This window comes from Aethina tumida, chromosome 2 (assembly GCF_024364675.1).
Source record: "Aethina tumida isolate Nest 87 chromosome 2, icAetTumi1.1, whole genome shotgun sequence".
In the NCBI taxonomy this organism is placed as follows: Eukaryota; Metazoa; Arthropoda; class Insecta; order Coleoptera; family Nitidulidae; genus Aethina; species Aethina tumida.
In genome coordinates this window covers 33,504,021-33,524,383 of record NC_065436.1, presented here as the reverse complement: position 1 = coordinate 33,524,383, position 20,363 = coordinate 33,504,021, and the positions used below count along the sequence as shown (strand labels likewise).

Genomic DNA, 20,363 nt, shown 5'->3' with positions numbered 1-20,363 from the left:
TTCCGGTTCATAGTTTTCTGTGAACTTCGCTAAATGTCTGACGGTATAAATTGGTACTTCTAAATCCAGTACTTCATCTATGGTGTCAAAATTCTTTAATCGGTCAGAAATGATTAGTTTTCTTCTTATACAATCTTCTCTGGATTGGTACACTGGACGGCAACAATATTACTAAAGGTTATAAATTATTCCAATTATTAAACTAACCGAAATAGTAATTTATAAATACGACAAAGAGGAATCTTCCAACAACTAAAGTCCAGAAAGTTTAATTCACAAAAGTCAACAAATAAATAAATTCGCACATTCTAGTATTTATTCCGATTGGACAAGTAAGAATTTCATTGGTCGTTTTAACAGTAGCCACTATTATTACGTCAGACTTGTTATTCGCCAAAATCTCCCTGCCAGCTGAAAATGATTATTTTGATTCCAAAAGTTCAATTGATGCGTTGAGCATCGAAAGATAATAATTTTCGTAATCAAGTACATGCCAGCTATTGTTACGGTTAAATATTAGTAGTGTAAATGTAAATACCACAGTTCTAAGTGAACTTCCTTGAAAGTTTTCAATTAGTTTCTTTGCCTCGTCAGTGATGTAATTTTGTTAATTCGGCCAAATTAAAATGGACTGTAAATGTATAACTCTATGGTGTCGTCGATGAAAACCACGACAAAATTTATTAAGTTGTTTTCCCATATTTTATAAAGACAGGAATTGATAAGTTTTTGGGTTACTTTTGAGTTTTTAACAAAAATAGTTTCTTGATGATTGGTCCAGCATGTTATAGATTAGATATAGTAAACGAACGTTACGCCTGCCTTTCTTTGAAAGTTTGTGTTTGAGGACAAATTTGAATGAAAACATTCAAATTGGCAGCATATTGAAACTGTGTGTGAAACAACAATTAACTTTCATGTGATTAATAACACTTTTTTATGAAAAATTCAAATGATACATTAATAAAGCGTTATTACAAATTTCTATTAGTTTATTAAAATTTTGAAAAACAAATAAAATTTAATATTTTAATGACGTTTTTTCCAATATACTAGCTCCACGAAAAAGACAATGATACTGAACAAATAACCCAGACCAAGCAGAAAGAAGACTCCTTTCAACATGCTTATTTTAATTTTGACGAACCCGGACTTAACTTTATTCAGTCGCCTTCTTCTTCTTCTATGCTGGTAAGGAAAACTCAACATAAACTCTTTTTCCAAACTAATTATTCTATTGATAATGTCTAAATATGGCGAATGTTCTTGTATGATGTACTGAGTGACTCCATAAGAAACGGCTTCTTCTAGGATATAAAACAAAGGCTCTCCGTCATTGTCCCTATATTTAATTTCATAATACATGGCCATATTGTATCGAACAAGATGATATTGAAATTTCAAAATGGTATCAGTGAAGTTGGCCATACTTTGGAGTTCCACACATCTAGATCTCAATTCTGGTTCGTGTTCTTCAATTAGATGAGCATAATATCCAACTGTATAAACTGGTACATTCAAATCTACTACTTCCTTTATAGTTTTAAGTTCTTGAGAGTAGTTTGGTACGATTAAAGCATTAAACATGGTACTAGAAAAGTGGACGCTGAAAATTAAAGTACAAACGATCCAAACTCCTGTTAATAGTCGTGGATATTTGCCTGCTGGCCTTTTTGTTGACAAACTAGTCTGTAATAATATTCTAAAGATATCAAAATAATAATTATAGTGAAAATTGTAGAACCAACCGAAAAGGTAAATGGTAAGAACAACCAAAAAAAAGCTGAGACTGAGAAAAATCCATACCGCACTGTCAGTGGTGACGATTAACCTAATAAAATCATCCACTTTCCTACCCTTTGGTGCCAACACCACCAACTTTTCTATATCAAAACCCATCGTACCTCTATCACTGTTAATTTTATAAGACGACACCATAGTAATGTCGGACTTGTTCTCTTGTAACATCTGTTGAGAGTCATTAAATGAACTACAGTCAATAATTTCTTCAGACGCATTCAACATAGATACATAACTTTGGTAAAAATAGTAGTCCCTTCCCTTCCAAGCGTTGTGTCTCTTGAATATCATTGGTCTTAGTTCAAACATTGCTGCTCGTAATGGCAATCCGTGAAAATTTTCTATTAATTTCTTGGATTTCACGTCATTTAAGGATTGCAATTTTTTTATGCGACCGACTTGAAATGGTTTGTAAGTGTACAGTTCGATTGTGTCGTGGAGGAAAACAAATACGAAATTTATCAGTTTTTGGCCCCAAAGAAAGTACAAATAAAAATCCACAGCTTCTTTAGTTGCTTTACATTTTGTTACAAAAACTGAATATTGATAGGTACTCCAATAAGACAACGATTTTAAAAGGGACAAATAGGTTTCAAGCATTGTTACGTTCTCGAAAAAAACAAAGGTTACGTCTGTTACTGGAAGGTTGGAATTTGTTCTCATCTTTGATTCGAATGTCACGAATGGGCAGTTGTTAAAACCAATCAGCCAATCTAAAATATTTGATTTTCCCACGTACAAACACATTGTATAATTAAGATTGACATTTGATTCCACAAAAAGATTTTCCAATGATTTTTCTTGGGTGTTGTTGTTTAATAAAATTAAGGTGGAAACTAATCTGTAATTAAAACACACCAGGAAACATTTATAAATCAACATATTCAGAGTTTTGTTGTTACTATTGTGTGAATATTCCCAAGTGTAAGATAATTTAGGAATATTTTATTATACATTTAGTAATACTGTGAGGAAGTTTTAATGGAATTTGAAGTGGGCAAGGAAGTATAATGTAGGAAAAAAACATTTACCATATTATTTCTATTTATTTTTCTTAACATTTTGTTTTACCGTACATTAACTCTATTAAAACTTCCTTGGTTAATTATCCTGCATCTTTCACTTAAAAGTTTTAAATAGTTATTTTGATACATAAGTTTAGAATGTTATTAATAAAAATTACTTCTAACAAAAGAAAACAGAAATATCCATACACATATGTTACATATAAAAAATATTATAAAAGGGAACATTTATTTTGCTTCTTATAAATAAAACTAACTGAACAACTTATTGCTGCAATTACACTTCACAAAATATTTTTTCTAAAATTATTGAGAACAACTAATTGTGCACTTTGCTTTTACAACTATAATAAAAATATCATTAAATTTCTTTCTGAACTAAACTGACATTCAGTTGTATATACAGAATAATAATTGCCATTTTCTTATTATTATTAAACATCACTGAAATACTGTCTTGAACAGAGCCTAAAGATGTCCCTGCATGCTGGACGATATCTTTCTAGGGGTTAACTCAACAGCATTTCCAGTAGTAAATGTAGCCTACGTTGTGGTTTCTAATATTACACATCTGGAAGGACACCTTGATACCCTTTTCCAAATAAAATTATTTAATTGTTTACATAGATGAAGTGCAAATTTACCATTACAACAAATTCGAAAATCCCATATCTACTCCAAGAAATCTCACAATCAAAGATAATTGCGAAGTTAAAAGAAACTTCCACAAAGACCCACTTCGTGGAAGCATCCGCCATTGGCTGGTAGAACTGAAAACGTTTGAAAAGGTGTGGACTCCTATGATTAATTAGCCTACATCTTAAACGCATCCAAATTATTATTCGAGTCTGATGAATATTTTTCATACTCCTTAAAACTGCAACGATTGGTTGTCATGACCCCAAGTGCTGGAAGATTGTCTCCGTATTTAAAGATCTTCAAACTTTTCGATAAACCAGACTACTAGGCTTTCAATCATGGTCTTTTTCACCTGCTTCGTTTTCTTAATAAAAACCTTGAACAAAAAGACCGGTTCGAACTGGGATTATTTCCTAACCTCCCGCATGATGTTCTTTCAAATGAATGTACAACAACTAAGATTCGGCAGCCAAAAATTGGGAATATTTCTTGTGGTGTGGATCTTGGGGTGCATAATTTTATCTATCACCTTTGTCAATGGTGTTTTAACTGTTCTTTTGGTTCCAATCTTAAACTCCAACATCAAAAGTATTAAAGTATTTTCTGATTTGAATGTAACAGTATATACTAACGAATATTTCGTAAAACGATTCCTCCACGTATCGATCTTGTGAATCATACTGTAGTTAACCCAACCACGTGGCTAATACTTTTGAAGATCATATAAATGTTAGCAAATCGTATCTTCTACGGTTCGAATCGGCGGAATTTCTTGTGAACCACCTTATTAACGACGATGGTGATAAACTCTATGTTATACTTCATGAAATTGAGACTTATGGTACAATCAATTTACCATACAGGATAACTCACCTTAAATAAATATTCTAGATAAAAGTATACTTTTGGAATAAAAATTTTGTATTGAATAATCGTCATAAGAAAAAAGACCCTATACACAAAAAAAACTTTTTTGCAAAGGACCACCAAGTTTGTTTGATTTGACTTTCAGGTATTTCTTCGTGATGTTGAGTTCCACTTACTTCATAAGTATTGTTATTTTTATTATTAAAATATTAATTCATGGAAGGACGAATGAATTAGATTTATATAAAGTAAAAAATTTAAAAAATAGCACCTTTAATTTAATATTTTCATACTAAGCACAAAAAGCAATTCCGTGTTTTTATTAAAAATGTTTTAAATTAAATTGCAATTATCTATATCGTAAATATTATGTTTTGATTATAATAATAATACATAATAGGGAGTTAACATAATTTTATAAAAGTACGTTTCATGTTTTAATCTCTTCCAATTTGAAAATGTTTAACATTTTTCAATTCTGCGTTTTTGTGTAATAGATTGTTTAAATGTTATAATATTTGAATTTGTTGATGAAAATTTAATTTTTCATCAATTTAAAAAGGAAATCGATACAATGTTTTTTAGCTGCTTTTTCAGCATATTCATTTGATATTGTAGGGCCCATTCCCCAGGGAAATTCCTTGGAATATATTATAATTATATTTTACTGTAAATAGTAGCGTTTATTATTTATTTATTATTTATTAAATAAATATTTCGATGTACTCTTTTATAATGTTTTGAAGTTTCGTAAAGGCACATCAGATGTAGGAGCACCTGAACCTCCTGTCTCGATGTCTCATTCTCTCACACTCAGTCAGTTCATCTCGACCAGTCAGCTAAGCATGCAGTCAAACGTCCAGAAATAGGTACTCTCATGCTTTCATCCGTACTCCTCCCGTTCTCAACCAGCTTCTCCTTAAATTCACACCGATCAATAAACCTAAGCAAAACTCAGTTGCATCTTTGTTGTATAACGCCGGAATTCGTGCACCCATTATTTACTTCAGAAGATTTATAACTAGGTATTGAATCTACGGTTGAACGCCAAAAAACTAAACTCTTTTAAACAATATTTATACTATTTATAGTTATTTATATACAAATCACTGATATTTATTTTCAACCCTTATAGTTATTTTTATCTAACCCTCATGGCTGTAAGTCTGAGACACGCTGTCTGACTACTCTTGTTTTTTGTGTGTATTTTTGAAAAGGGGAAAATCTTTCAAAAACGCACTCCTGATGTCGGAGGCAGTGTCGGATTTTCTCTGACTAAAAACCCCTCTCCTGTGGGATCGGCTCAATATAGCCATAATCCAAGAGGATATTTCGGTACCACTTAGACGGCCAAGAGAGGTCTCTTGTACCTGTCGGGGTAGTTCTGGGGACGATAATTTACAGGCAAGGACAGAATTACGGAGGTTTTTGACGAAAAGCCGAGCGGATTTGGATATTTCGGATATAATATGAAATGTCCAGAGATTTTCTGACCAAACGCATATATGTACCCTGAAGTTTGAGAAAGCAGGCTGCGGTACCCCAGATGGGTAGTGCGTAGGTGGCAATGGAGTGGATAATTGCGTTGAAAGCATGCAATTTGGTGGATTGGCAGATTTTCTTACACATTAAGAAAGATTTAAGAGAGGAAAAAGCGGCAAAGATTTTGATTCTAACAGCTTTAATTGTGACCAGGAAAGTTTCCGGTTAATAATTACACCACGATACTTGACATGGGGGATTCCAATCAATGAGATGGTCGTTGATATCGATTTTGGCTATCGCTTACCCTGAGTGAATAAGGCGACAGATTTAGTGCGATTTATTTCTAAACGCCTCTTGAAGTACCATTTCATCATTTCGGGAACTCTCAGTCGGTTCTTCTAGAATATTTGCACTCAGCGATCGTCGGCAGATCATTCCATACTTTTCTCTGGCGCGCCGATTCATAGCCTACAGCTCGTCATAATATAAAAGCAGTGAAGAAAATCAAATGCATCAAACCAGTAAACATGTTCAAGGCACTGAGTTATTTCCTTCTAGTAGCATCAGTTTGTGGTGTGCAGTTCGACATCGCGAACAGAGACGATGGTGAGATTTGGATAGGCATTCAGAGCAATAGTAATAAGCCATCTTTGGAAAGTGGTGGATTCAAACTGGAATTTGGAGAAACGGTAATATTATAATTTAGGTTAAGGTAGCAACTATTTATCACGTATTTTTTATAGAGAAGCGTATATGCACCAGATAATTGGGCTGGAAAATTCTGGTCCAGGCAGTGGTGTGACATTAGTACCGGGCAATGCCTGGTTGGCAATTGCAACGGAGTGGAATGTCATGGAAGGAGTGGAAATCCTCCAGTTACATTGGTAGAAATTACACTCAGAGGTTCCGGAAACCAGGACTTTTATGACATCTCTTTGGTTAAAGGTTTCAGTACTCTTGCGACGGTAATAACTTTTAATTTATTACATTCTTAAGAGTGCCCTCCAATTTAATTTTAATTTAGATTCGTCCAATAGATGGTCAAGGGCACTGCAAAGCGATTGAGTGCAAGTCCCGCATCAACTATATTTGTCCCAACGAACTGAAATTCAACACACCACAAGGAGTTCTCGGTTGCATGTCGTCCTGTATGAATCATGAATACTCGGCCAAATTCTTCAAGGAACATTGTCCTGATGCCTACACTTATGCTTACAATGATCCCAGCAGTATCTTCACTTGTAAAGCTGACCTGTACGAAATCACCTTTGGGGGATAACAATACAAATCTTTCAAACATTATGTATTTTCTGCGTCAATCAGAGGGTATTGCTAATAAATATATAGCTTGAAATTTTGTTTATTTTGTTTTACAACTTGTTATTTATTTATTTCGAAGTGTTTCGAAGAAAATTAATAAAACAAAGATTGACAAATAGGACGAATCAGAAATGTTTTGAATTGCAAATAAGTTGCATATATTTTTTACTGATTCAAGTTGGTAATTTATGGAAATTAAGAGATATCATTTATAATTTATGAACTTCTCTATTTTATTTATAAATAATAATGAAATATTATATCTTTATTTGTATACATATATTACAAATAAAGTTACAAAATTGGTGGCTTTAAAGACATTTTAGTTAGACCATTAGACCATCAATCTGTCTAAATTTTTGGAATTTAAAAATATACATGGTGTTACATTAATAATAACAAGTTGATCTCATTTCGGATGAAACTGAATTAAAATTTTATTACAAAATTAGAAAAGTAATGAAAGTCAAGTTGTAATTGCTATAAAAATTTTCAATCAATACCTCTTCCTATTTATTCTATTTATTCTATGATAAATAGGCAAGATAATTAAAAACTTTGCAACTAAAAATTGTGATATATTTTAATTATCAATCTATCTGAGATTGTAAATTAAAATGTTCGAACTCGAGGTTTTTTTAGCACTTTCAAGACAATGTTTCAAACAAAAAATATTTTATTTTATTTTACCCAATAAAACAGAACTATAATATCGAACATTTACACTATCCTTATGAACATTTCATAAAGATAATACAAACAATTAAATATTCCAATAGTAATAAAACCTACAACAGTGATTTATGAATTTAAAAAAATTCAAAAAACCTTGAATATTTTTAATTTAAATTTTGTTAACAAAAAATGTTTCAAGAAAATATCTAAAATTACAGGAATGTCCGGACGCCTACAGCTGATGATAAGGGTACCAATACGTATGTTGACAACAGTAGTAGTACATCATCACTTTCTATGGATAAATATTAAGTGTGTACGTTTAAAAAGTGAATAAAATTTTGCATTGAAAAATCTAAAATTATCTGATATCCAATAATTGAAATGTTTATATATTTTTAGAGGTTGTTGCTATAGATACAAAATTGTAACATATTTACAAACATTATAAGCTGAATTGTAGTTGATTAAAAGTAGAGTGGTTAATAATGACACACTCTTGTTTTTATTGAAATTATTGAAGATAAGCAAACCCATTTATATTTTAACAACGTACTGAAATTCAACACACCACAAGGAGTTCTCGGTTGCATGTCGTCCTGTTTGAAGCATCAGAAGTCGACAAAATTCTTCAAGGGATGATGATGCCTACACGTATGCTTACAATGATCTCAGCAGTATCTTCACTTGTGGAGCTGACAAGTACGAAGTCACCTTTGGGGTTTATTACAAATAAATATATAGCTCGAATTTTTTTTTTTATTTGCTTTTCAATCTGTACAATTTATTTCGGAATGTTTCAAAGAAAATTAATAAAACAAAGATTGACAAATAGGATGAATTGCAAATTAGTTGCATTTATAATACATCATCACGTGGAAAAATATTAAGTGTGTACGTTTAAAATGTATGCAAAATTTGCATTAAAAAATCTAAAATTATGTGATATCCAATAATTGAAATTGAATTGCAAATTAGTTGCATTTATATTACATCATCACTTTCGGTGGATAAATATTAAGTGTGTATGTTTAAAGTAAATATAAAAATTTGCATTGAAAAATTTAAAATTATCTGATATCTAATAATTGAAATGTTTATATATTTTTAGGGGTTGTTGCTATAAACAAAATTGTAACACATTACATTTTAAAATGGTCAGAGACAAATATCAAAAAAGTGGGTGATATAATTTACAAAACACATGGCAACTATTAATGAAAACAAGGATTGGTTTAAAAAAATCTATAAGTTGTCTATAGTGATTTGAAATGTAAACAAACATGATAAATTTCAATTATAACTTTTTCATGTTATTTTTACTTTTTACCATTATCTTCCTAACATTATTTATTTACTGAATAATTGTACTTTTACTTACAATTTATAGGATAAAAATAATTAAACAACGCCTACTTGAATTACGGGGGAGTCGTAATTGGTTCCAAGCAAACTTTTCGTATACCATCGTACGACTAATTTTATGAGCTTAGGTCAGGTTGTGCACTTCGCCGAATTGACACGGAAGGATTTGGGCCAGGACTTGGTGCAGCGATGAGAGACGATTGCGGTAACAAGCTTTACTGTGCTAGCGCTGATCCTAAACCGCCGCTTACGCTGGTGGAGTTCCAGATGCAGCCGTCTGGACATGACAGATACGCTATCTCGATCAAAAGAGGCTTCAACATCTTGGCCAGGGTAACTGAACTAATGAAATGAAACTTTCTAATCTTACAACAATACACTAATCAATTATAACATAATTACATTAATGGTTGATGTTCAAGTTGATTATGTTTTTTATATTTATTTTAATAGACACATTAAAATATCACATACTAATATTTATAGCAAAGTTAACATTTTCATTAATTTAATTTTATTTGATCACACATTTTTAAAGGTTGAGTCTTTGCCTGGAAACTGTGACTCCATCTCCTGCTAAACAAGAATCAACAACGATTGCCCAGACGAACTGAAGTAGGACACATCTCAAGGTGTTCTAGGTTGCAAATCGGCCTGCGTGACTTTCAACAACAACGAGTACTGTTGTTCTGGCGACTACTCAGGTGATAACTGCAATAGTAACAAATACACAGATTGGTGTTCAAACGATTGTCCTGACACCATCACTATGACCAATGCTGACCTGAACCGTCAATGCAATACTGATGGATTCAAAATAACTTTCGGAGGTTAAAACAATAAATAAAATACTACTTCTAGCTTCTGGTTTTATTTCAAATATACAAACAACACAAACTATAAACAATAAATCAATTCTATAATAAAAATAAACAAACTGAGAATGTAACCAATACCAACCAGATAAAACACTCCTTTCAATCTCTGAAATCCAAGATTCAAGAATGCAGGCTCAGAAAACCGTAACCATTCTTTATTTTTAAATGGATAGCTTAAATAGAACTGTTTTTCCAGAAATATGGCTCTATTTATTATGTCCAAGTATGGAGAATCTTGTTGTACTATGTACTGATTATAACCATAAGCCACCACTTCTTCAACTATGTGATATACTGAATCTCCATGCTCTGTTTTCATAGTTAACTGAAAGTACTTGGCCATTGAATAACGTAGCAGATAATGACGAGGTTGTCCCAATGATCCCACTAAATTTTGTACATTGTCAACAATACGACACTTAGATCTTAATTCCGGTTCATAGTTTTCTATGAAGTTTGCTAAATGTCTAACAGTGTAAATTGGTACTTCTAAATCTAGTACTTCATCTATGGTGTTAAAATTCTTTAATCGGTCAGGTATGATTAGTTTTCTTAGCATAATACTACCAAAAGCATTAGTCAGAATCAGAGTGGTCAAAATCCACATTCCCAACAACAATCTTGGATACTTATACAATCTTCTCTGGTTTGGTACACTGGACTGTAACAATATTCTTAAGGTTATAAAAAACGAATCATTATTCCAATTATTAAACCAACCAAAACAGTAATTTATAAATACGACAAAGAGGAAGCTTCCAACAACTAAAATCCAGAAAACTTGATTCACAGAAGTCAACAAATGAATAATTCCGTCGACTCTACTAGTATTTGGTATTAACAGTACTATCTTTTCTATTCCTATTGGACAGGTAACAATTTCATTGGTCGTTTTAATAGTAGCCACCATTATTACGTCAGACTTGTTATTCGTCAATATCTCCCTGGCAGCTGAAAATGATTTTTTTGATTCCATAAGTTCAATAGAAGCGTTGAGCATCGAAACATACGTTAAATAATTTTCGTAATCAAGTCCATGCCAGGTATTGTTATGATTAAACATAAGAGGTTTAAATGTAAATACCACAGCTCTAAGTGGACTTCCTTGAAAGTTTTCAATTGGTTTCTTTTGCCTCGTCAGTGATGTAATTTTGTTTATTCGGCCAACTTGAAATGGACTGTAGGTGTATAGCTCTATGGTGTCGTGGATGAAAACCACGACAAAATTTATTAGGTTGTTTTCCCATATTTTATAAAGATAACAATTGATAAGTTCTTGGGTTGCGTTTGAGTTTGTAACAAAAATAGTTTCTTGATGATTGGTCCAGCATGTTATAGATTTGAGGATAGACAAAAAATGATCAAGATTTGTTGCTGAGTCGAAGAAAACGAACGTTACGTCTGCTTTTCTCTGAAAGCTTGTGTTTGAAGACAAATTTGAAAGAAAACATTCAAATTGACAGTCATTAAATTTTATCAACCAGTCCAAAATGTTTGAGGTACCCACATACAAGCACATACTATAATTTGGTGTTCTTAAGAGGGACTTAAATGATTCCTCACGTTTATTATCGTTTATTAAAAGTAACGAATGCACCATAATAACTTTAAAAGTCACAAGTAATATTTTATAAATTAACATATTGAAACTGTGAGTGAACTGTTTTAAACAACAATAACTTTCGTGTGATTAATAACACTTTTTTATGAAAAACTCAAATGACACATTAATAACGTGTTATTACAAGTTTCCATTAGTTTATTAAAAATTCGAAAAACAAATAAAATTTAATGTTTTTAATGACGTTTCTTCCAATATACTAGCTCCACCAAAAAAATTATGATACTACACAAATAACCCAGACCAAGCACAAAGAAGACTCCTTTCAACATGCCTATTTTAATTTTGACGAATCCGGACTTAACTTTATTCAGTCGCCTTCTTCTTCTTCTTCTTTGCTGGTAAGGAAAACTTAACATAAACTCCTTTTCCAAACTAATTATTCTATTAAAAATGTCCAAATATGGCGAATGCTCTTGTATGACGTACTGAGTGACTCCATAAGAGACAGCTTCTTCTAGGATGTAAAATAAAGGCTCTCCATCATTGTCCCTATATCTACTTTCATAATACATGGCCATATTGTATCGAACAAGATGATATTGAAATTTCAAAATGGTATCAGTGAAGTTGGCCATACTTTGGAGTTCCACACATCTAGATCTCAATTCTGGTTCGTGTTCTTCTATTAGATTTGCATAATATCCGACTGTATAAACTGGTACATTCAAATCTACTACTTCTTTTATAGTTTTAAGTTCTTGAGAGTAGTTTGGTACGATTAAAGCATTAAACATGATACTAGAAAAGTGGACACTGAAAATTAAAGTACAAACGATCCAAACTCCTGTTAATAGTCGTGGATATTTGCCTGCTGGCATTTTTGTTGACAAACTAATCTGTAATAATATTCTAAAGATATCAAAATAATAATTATAGTGAAAATTGTAGAACCAACCGAAAAGGTAAATGATAAGTACAACCAAAAAAAAGCTGAGACTGAGAAAAATCCATACCGCACTGTCAGTGGCGACGATTAACCTAATAAAATCATCCACTTTCCTACCCTTTGGTGCCAACACCACCAACTTTTCTATATCAAAACCCATTGTACCTCTATCATTGTTGATTTTATAAGACGACACCATGATAATGTCGGATTTATTCTCTTGTAACATCCGTTCAGAGTCATTCAATCCACTACAATCAATAATTTCTTCTGAGGCATTCAACATAGATACATAACTTTGGTAAAAATAGTAGTCCCTTCCATTCCAAGCGTTGCGCCTCTTGAATAGCATTGGTCTTAATTCAAACATAGCTGCTCGTAATGGCAATCCGCGAAAATTTTCTATTAATTTCTTGGATTTCATGTCGTTTAAGGATTGCAGCTTTTTTATGCGACCGACTTGAAATGGTTTGTAAGTGTACAGTTCGATGGTGTCGTGGAGGAAAACAACCACGAAATTTATCAGTTTTTGGCCCCAAAGGAAATACAAATAAAAATTTACAGCTTCTTTAGTTGCTTTACAGTTTGTTACAAAAACAGAATATTGATGGGTACTCCAATAAGTCAACGATTTTAAAAGGGACAAATAAGTTTCAAGCACTGTTACGTTCTCGAAAAAAACAAAGGTTGCGTCTGTTACTAAAAGGTTGGAATTTGTACTCATCTTTGATTCGAATGTCACGAATGGACAATTGTTAAAACCAATAAGCCAATCTAAAATATTTGATTTTCCCACATATAAACACATTGTATAATTAAGATTTACGTTTGCTTCTACAAAAAGGTTTTCCAATAATTTTTCTTGGGTGTTGTTGTTTAATAAAATTAAGGTGGAAATTAACTTGTAATTAAAACACATCAGGAAACATTTATAAATCAACATAATCAGAGTTTTGTTGGTACTGTTGTGTGAATATTTGCCCAAGTGTAAGATAATTTAGGAATATTTTATTATATATATACTAATAGTGTGAGGAAGTTTTAATGGAATTTGAAGTGGACAAGGAAGTATAATTTACAAAAAAACATTTACCATATTATTTCTAATTATTTTTCTTAACATTTTGTTTTGTCGTACATTAACTCTATTAAAACTTCCTTGGTTAATTAAAATAATTATCATGTATCTTTCAGTTAAAATTTTGATACATAAGTTTAAAATGTTATTAATAAAAATTACTTCTAACAAAAGAAAACAGGAATATTCATACACATATGTTTTGTATAAAAAATATTATAAAAGGGAACATTTATTTTACTTCTTATGAATAAAACTCACTGAATAACTTATTGCTGCCATTAAACTTCACAAAATATTTTTTCTAAAATTATTGAGAACAACTAATTGTAAACTTTGCTTTTACAACTTTAATAAAAATATCATTAAATTTCTTTCTGTACTAAACAGACATTCAGTTGTGTATACAGAATATACTAAGACATGCATATTCTAAGTATTCTAATAATTACCATTTTCTTCTTATTATTAAACACCACTGAAATACTGTCTTGGATAGAGTCTGAAGATGACAAAGTGCAGGAAAGTCTTCAGCAGTACCTTTCATTGAACTCCCAATTAGTGTCATCACATAATTACACAATGTGTTTGTATTTTGGTGAAAATGATTTAAAAGATAAATTAATAAAAGCCAATGCATGTCCTTGCATGCTGGACGATATCTTTCTAGGGGTTAACTCAACAGCATTTCCAGTAGTAAATGTAGCCTACGTTGTGGTTTCTAATATTACACATCTGGAAGAACACCTTGATACCCTTTTCCAAATAAAAATATGGAATCCATCTCGACCAACAGTATTTATCATGTTAAAAAATGTCACCAGAAGAGATTATCCAATCCGACTAATCGAAAAAATAAGCTCAAGGAAACTGATAAATTTTCATCTAATTGTTTACATAAAAGAGGTTCAAGTTTACCACTACAACAAATTCGAAAGCCCCAAAATATCTACTCCAAAAAATCTCACAGTCAAAGATATTTCTGAAGTTAAAAGAAACTTCCACAGAGACCCACTTCGTGGAAGCATCTTCGTATTTCAACCATTGGCTGGTAAAACTGAAAACGGTTGGGAAGGTGTGGACTACTATAATTATTTAACCTATGTGGACATCTTAAACGCATCCGAATTATTAATTGAGTCTGATCAATATTTCTATACGTCCAAGGATCATTTAACAAACGATTTGGCTGATATAATCATAGTGAGCAATTTTAGAACGATGGATATCTTTAAGTATGTTTCATATCCCTTAAGACTGGAACGATTGGTTGTCATGACACCGAGTGCAGGAAGAGTGTCTCCATATTTAAAACTATTCAGACTTTTCGATAAACTCGTTTGGCTTTCAATCATGGTCCTTTTCATCTGCTTCGTTTTCATCATAAAAACCTTGAACAAAAAGACCGGTTCGAACTGGGATTATTTCCTAACCCCCTGGATGATATTCTTTCAAGTTAATGTACCACAACTAAGAAACGGCAGTCAAGAATTGAGAATGTTTCTTGTGGTATGGATCTTGGGGTGCATAATTTTATCTACCACCTTTGTCAGTGGTATTTTAACCGTTCTTTTAGCCCCAATCTTCAACCCCAACATCAAAAGTATTAAAGAATTGACCGACTTGAATGTAACTGTTTATACTAATGAATATTTCGTAAAACTGATTCCCCCACATCTTGATCTTGTAAATCGCACTGTAGTTTTGCCCAACCACGAGGCGAATGCTTTGGAGGATCATATTAATATCAGCAAATCGTATCTTTTACGGTTTGAATCAGCGGAATTTCTTGTGAACGACCTTGTTAACGATGATGGTGATCAAATTTATGTCATACTTGATGAAGTTGTAACATATGGGTACAATCAATTTATCCTACAAGAAAATTCACCTTACATAAATATCCTAGATAAAAGTATACTTTTAGAAAAAGAGTTTGGACTGAATAATCGTCATAAGAAAAAAGGCCGTACACACAAAAAGAATATTTTGGCAAAAGATGATAAAATTCGATTTGATACTTTCAAGTATTTCTTTGTGATGTTGGGTTTCAGTTACTTCATAAGTATTGTTATTTTTATTACAGAAATTTTAATTTATGGAAGGAACAATGAATTAGATTTATAAGAAATTTAAAAAAATAGAACGTTTCATTTAATATATTCATACTAAGCACAAAAAGCAATTCCGTGTAAAAATATGTGTATTTAAATTAAATTTCAATTATATATACGGTAAATATTGTGGTTTGGTTATCATAATAATAATACAATTTTCAGTAACAATAGGGAGTTGAAACAGTGTAATTTTATAAACGCACGTTTCGAGTTTTGAGTTTTTAACTCCTCCAATTCGAAAATATTTAACATTTTTTAATTCTGCGTTATTGTGTAATAGATTACTTTAATGTTGTAATATCTGAATTTGTTTGATGAACATTTAATTTATCATCAATTTGGAAATGAAATCAATACTATGTTTTTTAGCTGTTATTTCAGCATATTCATTTGATATCAAACCAGAAAATTATGAATTATTAAATTTTTTCGTGAGGTTTACTGAACTAAATAATGATGTTTATAAAACGTATCTGGTAATGGATATGAGAATGAAGAAAAATAATGAAATCGAAGGAATAATAAAGGCACTACCAACAAGTTACATAGTTAATTCAGGGCAAATGTTTGACAGTAACAATTTACAAATTGACATAAACGTGTTTCTAATAGAGCCAGATAATATGCACAAACGGATAACAAAATTATCAAAGTTGTTAACATTAACTCGGCCAACAATAATTTTAACATATCTCAACAATTATCCATCGAATAAAATTGAACCAAAACTGCAATACATATGGAATATTGTATACAAATTTATAACCGTTTACAATCACAACAACCAAACACAAATACTTAGTTACACCCCCTTCACCCCCAAAAAGGTTTTAAATCTAACCCTTCAGGCTTACACGAAACTGTTCGAGGACAGAGTAGGAAACATGCACAATTATCCTTTAAGAGGTGTCATTTTCCCAGGCAATCCAAATTTGGTTAAACAAGATGGAGTTTGGGTGGGCGAGGACTATTTGGAGTTCCAGTCATTCGTCAAAGCCTTCAACGCTACTGAATGTGTTGTGGAATTAGATTATCCAGCTGACTTTCCTGACGCTGTGAAAAACATTGTGGCCAACAAAAGTGATATTTGTATCAACGCCATGTACGATGTTAGTTTTTTAAAGGAAGTTGACCGAGTCTTTTTCAATACGTTTGAGAATATGGTGCTGATCGTACCAAAGTCTAAAGTCATTCCACAAATCAGTTATTTGTGGATGACCATGCAACCGTTTACTTATGTTGCTGTTTTGAGTACTTTACTGATGGTTTGCTTCACCACTAAATTGGTTAATCCACGATTATCTCTTAGCACCAGTTTTATTTTTGCCTACTCCGCTTTGTTTAGAATATCCATTAAACTGGAAGGGAACAGGAAGTTTAAAATGTTATATCTGTGTTGGTACGTCACAATAATGTTTGTATGCAGCATGTTTGAAGCAAAACTATTTCAAGCACTTGTAACAACCAGAAGTCTTCCTGACATTGATACTCTGGACGATTTTCTAAAAACTAACCTGACCGTTTTTACTGCAAGAGCCTACGTTTCAATGGCATCAGAAAAGATGCAGCAGGCCAACTTTGAATTCATAGACAAACCAAAATTAATACAAATGATCAAAACAGGGCATGACGAAGGAGCTTATTTAGTAAGAAACAGTTTGGCCACCAGTTTGAGTACAAGAGTTGTGGACAGAGATGATTATCCTCTGTTTCATACTGTCGAAGAGCCAGTTGCTTGTGGACACCTGGTTTATTTGGTCCAGCATCGTTCCCCTCTTCAGGAGCCTTTGAGAAAGATAGTTTTGTTGGTGAAAGCTTACGGTATGAGAAATTTGATCACAACGAAAAAATTTAAAATTTTAGACAAACATACGGACGTTACAACTTATTTTTATTTATATAACTTACAAACAGTTTTTTACTTTCTTATTGTAAGTAACTGCCTCAGTTTTGTGGTATTTTTATTGGAAAGGATGAGAATAATTTAGAAAGCTATGATATTTAAAGTATATTTTATATTATTTCTATTTATCTTAAGGATTTGGAATAATAACAACATAAAACTAGAAGCTAAATATTCCTATTTTGTGTGAAGTTTAATAAACTTGTTATTTTTTATTTTAATGGTGTTAGTGTGATTTAATATTTATTATGCCTCAATAAATGAAATCAGCTACTTATGGATGACCTTATATTGCTATTTTGTGTGTTTTATTGGTAGTTTCTTACACCATTGTGTTGGTTAATCTAAGATTATCTCTAAGTACCAGTTTTATTTTTCCCTACACCGTTATATATGTGCTGATACGTTACAATAATGTTTGTATGTGGCATGTTCGAAGCAAAACTATTTCAAGCACTTGTAACAACCAGAAACCCTTCTGACATTGTCACTCTGGATGGTTTTCTAAGAACTAACCTAACCGTTATTAGTTCCTATGGCATCAGAAAAGTTGCAGCAGGAAAAACCAAAACTAATACAAATAATCGAAACAGGACATAACGAAGGGGCTTATTTAGTAAGTAACAGTTGGCCACCAGTTAGAGTACTAGAGTTGCTGAGAGAGATGATTATCCTCTGTTTCATACTGTGGAAGAGCCAGTTACTTGTGATCACCTTTCTCTTCAGAGGCCTTTGGGAAAGAAAAAATTAAAAATAAAATTTTGGATAAACATTTATACAACTTACAGCCAGTTTTTTAACTTCTTATTAGTCACAGCCTCAGTTTTGTGTTGTTCGTAGTGGAAAGGATGATTATTATTTGTATTTACCCCAAGGACATGGAATAATACCAACACAAATCTAAAAGCTGAAGATTCTTATTTTATGTGAACTTTATTTAATAAACTTATTGTTTTTATCAGTTTAATGGTGTTAGTGTGATTTTATATTTATTATGCATCAATAAATGCTAACTTCTTCTTAACTATATATTTAATTAAGTATTCGCAAATTAAGGTTTACAAATCAATAATATATAACAAAAGTAAATAATAATAATTTGCTGTAGATATCTTCGCACCTTCCCATCGATGCAAATCCTGCTGCAATATTTGTTAATGTTAAAATAATGACTTCCTTAATCACTCGCAGACAAAGATGAGAACACACGTGTTATCCAATCATAGACGGTCATTTCTCAGGCCGTAGCAGAAGAGTAGCAGCAGGAGCTGATGCGGTAAAGTAGGCAGGCGTTAACGGATGATGTTCCTGCTACCGCGTTCACTTCTCGTCGACCGATAGTTAAGTCGGCCTGGGCCAATAATCACTGTAATCACTGGCAAATGAGTCTGGCGGCCACCTCAATCACGGAAGGAGCCATTTGACGCCGTACTATTTCTGTTTGGCTTTGAAAGAGTACGCATCGTTAGAGTATCAGTGTCACTCTGCAGATTCATAGCGGTGAAGAGACAAAACGGTCAACAGTTTTAATGTGGTCGTATCGTTAAAAGACCATTACTGTCGGGTGCGTTGTTCCGTAGGTATTTTTCAAATGCACACGTCGAAAGGATCGGAATTTAAATATAAACCGTTTGACTGGAGGCTTTTTATGTAGATCGTAAATTAATAATTTTTGCGTCGGTATCTCACGACCTCGCGGTTTATTCCGTCTCTCTCTCACGTAATTTGTTATGCATCATATCGATTGTTATATTGTTGTAACTCTATACGACCTAATAACCATTTTATTTGACCGGAAGGTATCAGAAGATTGTGATATTCGGTAAATCACACGCCACCCGGAGCAATTTGTCTATAATAACGTCATTATAGTAACGATGGTTTGACACGAAACGCACAAGAACGACGCGACTCTCTTGCGCTAATGCCTCCATGATTGACTTTTTTTTTTCATGAGAATTTTTCACGTTCTGACCGGCCAAACGTTCATCACGAACCGATAATTATGCGATTCAGCTTGTAATTTATTGAATAAAATACTGTCACCCATAGGCTATATGGATTTTAGCCTTGAGACTTTTCTGAGACGATTTTTTACGAAACAATGCATCCGTCCTGATCCCACGCGGTGGGAATTCGAATGTTTTTCAAGACCACGAACGAACCCCCAAGTCTTGAACTTATCGGACGCATCTTAAATTATACCTACACACTTGTACCGGTCATTTACACAACATAACATTAATTATGATTAATTATGCCGGTCGGAAATTTATTTTTTTGCTGTCATAATTACCTGTTATCGGTGGAATTATGTTTTAACAACGTACATAAATAATATTTAATATTTTACTAAAAGCTTAGAACAACTTATCTCATATAAAGCATTACATAGCACATTTTACGTTTCATAAAATGGTATAAATATTAATGTTGAAAAATATTGATTAAATTGTATCTATTTTAACATGCTACCCTACTCACCGACAATAGAGCAAACAATACAGATTTCTGTATTAATTTCCTCCTACTGTTTTGTTTTAAACTGTTAATTTGTTAATATAACAAATATTTTAGCTTAAATGTAGATTATAATTAGAAAACCTCTTATAATATAAATAAAAATTATATAAATCGTGAATAAAATATTTATGTGTATTTATTATATTAACTTTAATTTTGTGGGTATTTTTAACATGTT

At 32.2% G+C, this 20,363-nt stretch overlaps 2 protein-coding genes across 2 annotated transcripts; both read left to right on the top strand.

Moving 5' to 3' along the window:
- The first annotated feature begins 6,343 nt into the window (after positions 1-6,343).
- Positions 6,344-7,151, top strand: LOC109599934 (uncharacterized). Its single transcript, XM_020015990.2, has 3 exons — positions 6,344-6,505; positions 6,560-6,781; positions 6,841-7,151. Exons 1-3 carry the CDS (start codon positions 6,344-6,346, stop codon positions 7,093-7,095), a joined length of 639 nt encoding a protein of 212 aa, XP_019871549.2. The 3' UTR covers positions 7,096-7,151.
- A 2,214-nt stretch (positions 7,152-9,365) lies between these two features.
- LOC126264642 (uncharacterized) lies at positions 9,366-18,549 on the top strand. Its single transcript, XM_049963316.1, has 3 exons — positions 9,366-9,509; positions 16,608-17,580; positions 18,503-18,549. The coding sequence occupies exons 1-3, from the start codon at positions 9,366-9,368 to the stop codon at positions 18,547-18,549; spliced, it is 1,164 nt and encodes a 387-aa protein (XP_049819273.1).
- Positions 18,550-20,363: the final 1,814 nt, after the last annotated feature.

Excerpts from the sequence above, each read along its gene's own strand:
- LOC109599934 (XM_020015990.2), top strand. The coding sequence starts at position 6,344 with ATGTTCAAGGCACTGAGTTATTTCCTTCTAGTAGCATCAGTTTGTGGT. Across the intron at positions 6,506-6,559 it reads AACTGGAATTTGGAGAAACG|AGAAGCGTATATGCACCAGA; the intron begins GTAATATTATAA and ends TATTTTTTATAG. Across the intron at positions 6,782-6,840 it reads GTTTCAGTACTCTTGCGACG|ATTCGTCCAATAGATGGTCA; the intron begins GTAATAACTTTT and ends ATTTTAATTTAG.
- LOC126264642 (XM_049963316.1), top strand. The coding sequence starts at position 9,366 with ATGAGAGACGATTGCGGTAACAAGCTTTACTGTGCTAGCGCTGATCCT. Across the intron at positions 9,510-16,607 it reads GCTTCAACATCTTGGCCAGG|GCTTACACGAAACTGTTCGA; the intron begins GTAACTGAACTA and ends CTAACCCTTCAG. Across the intron at positions 17,581-18,502 it reads TTTGTTGGTGAAAGCTTACG|TGGAAAGGATGATTATTATT; the intron begins GTATGAGAAATT and ends TGTTGTTCGTAG.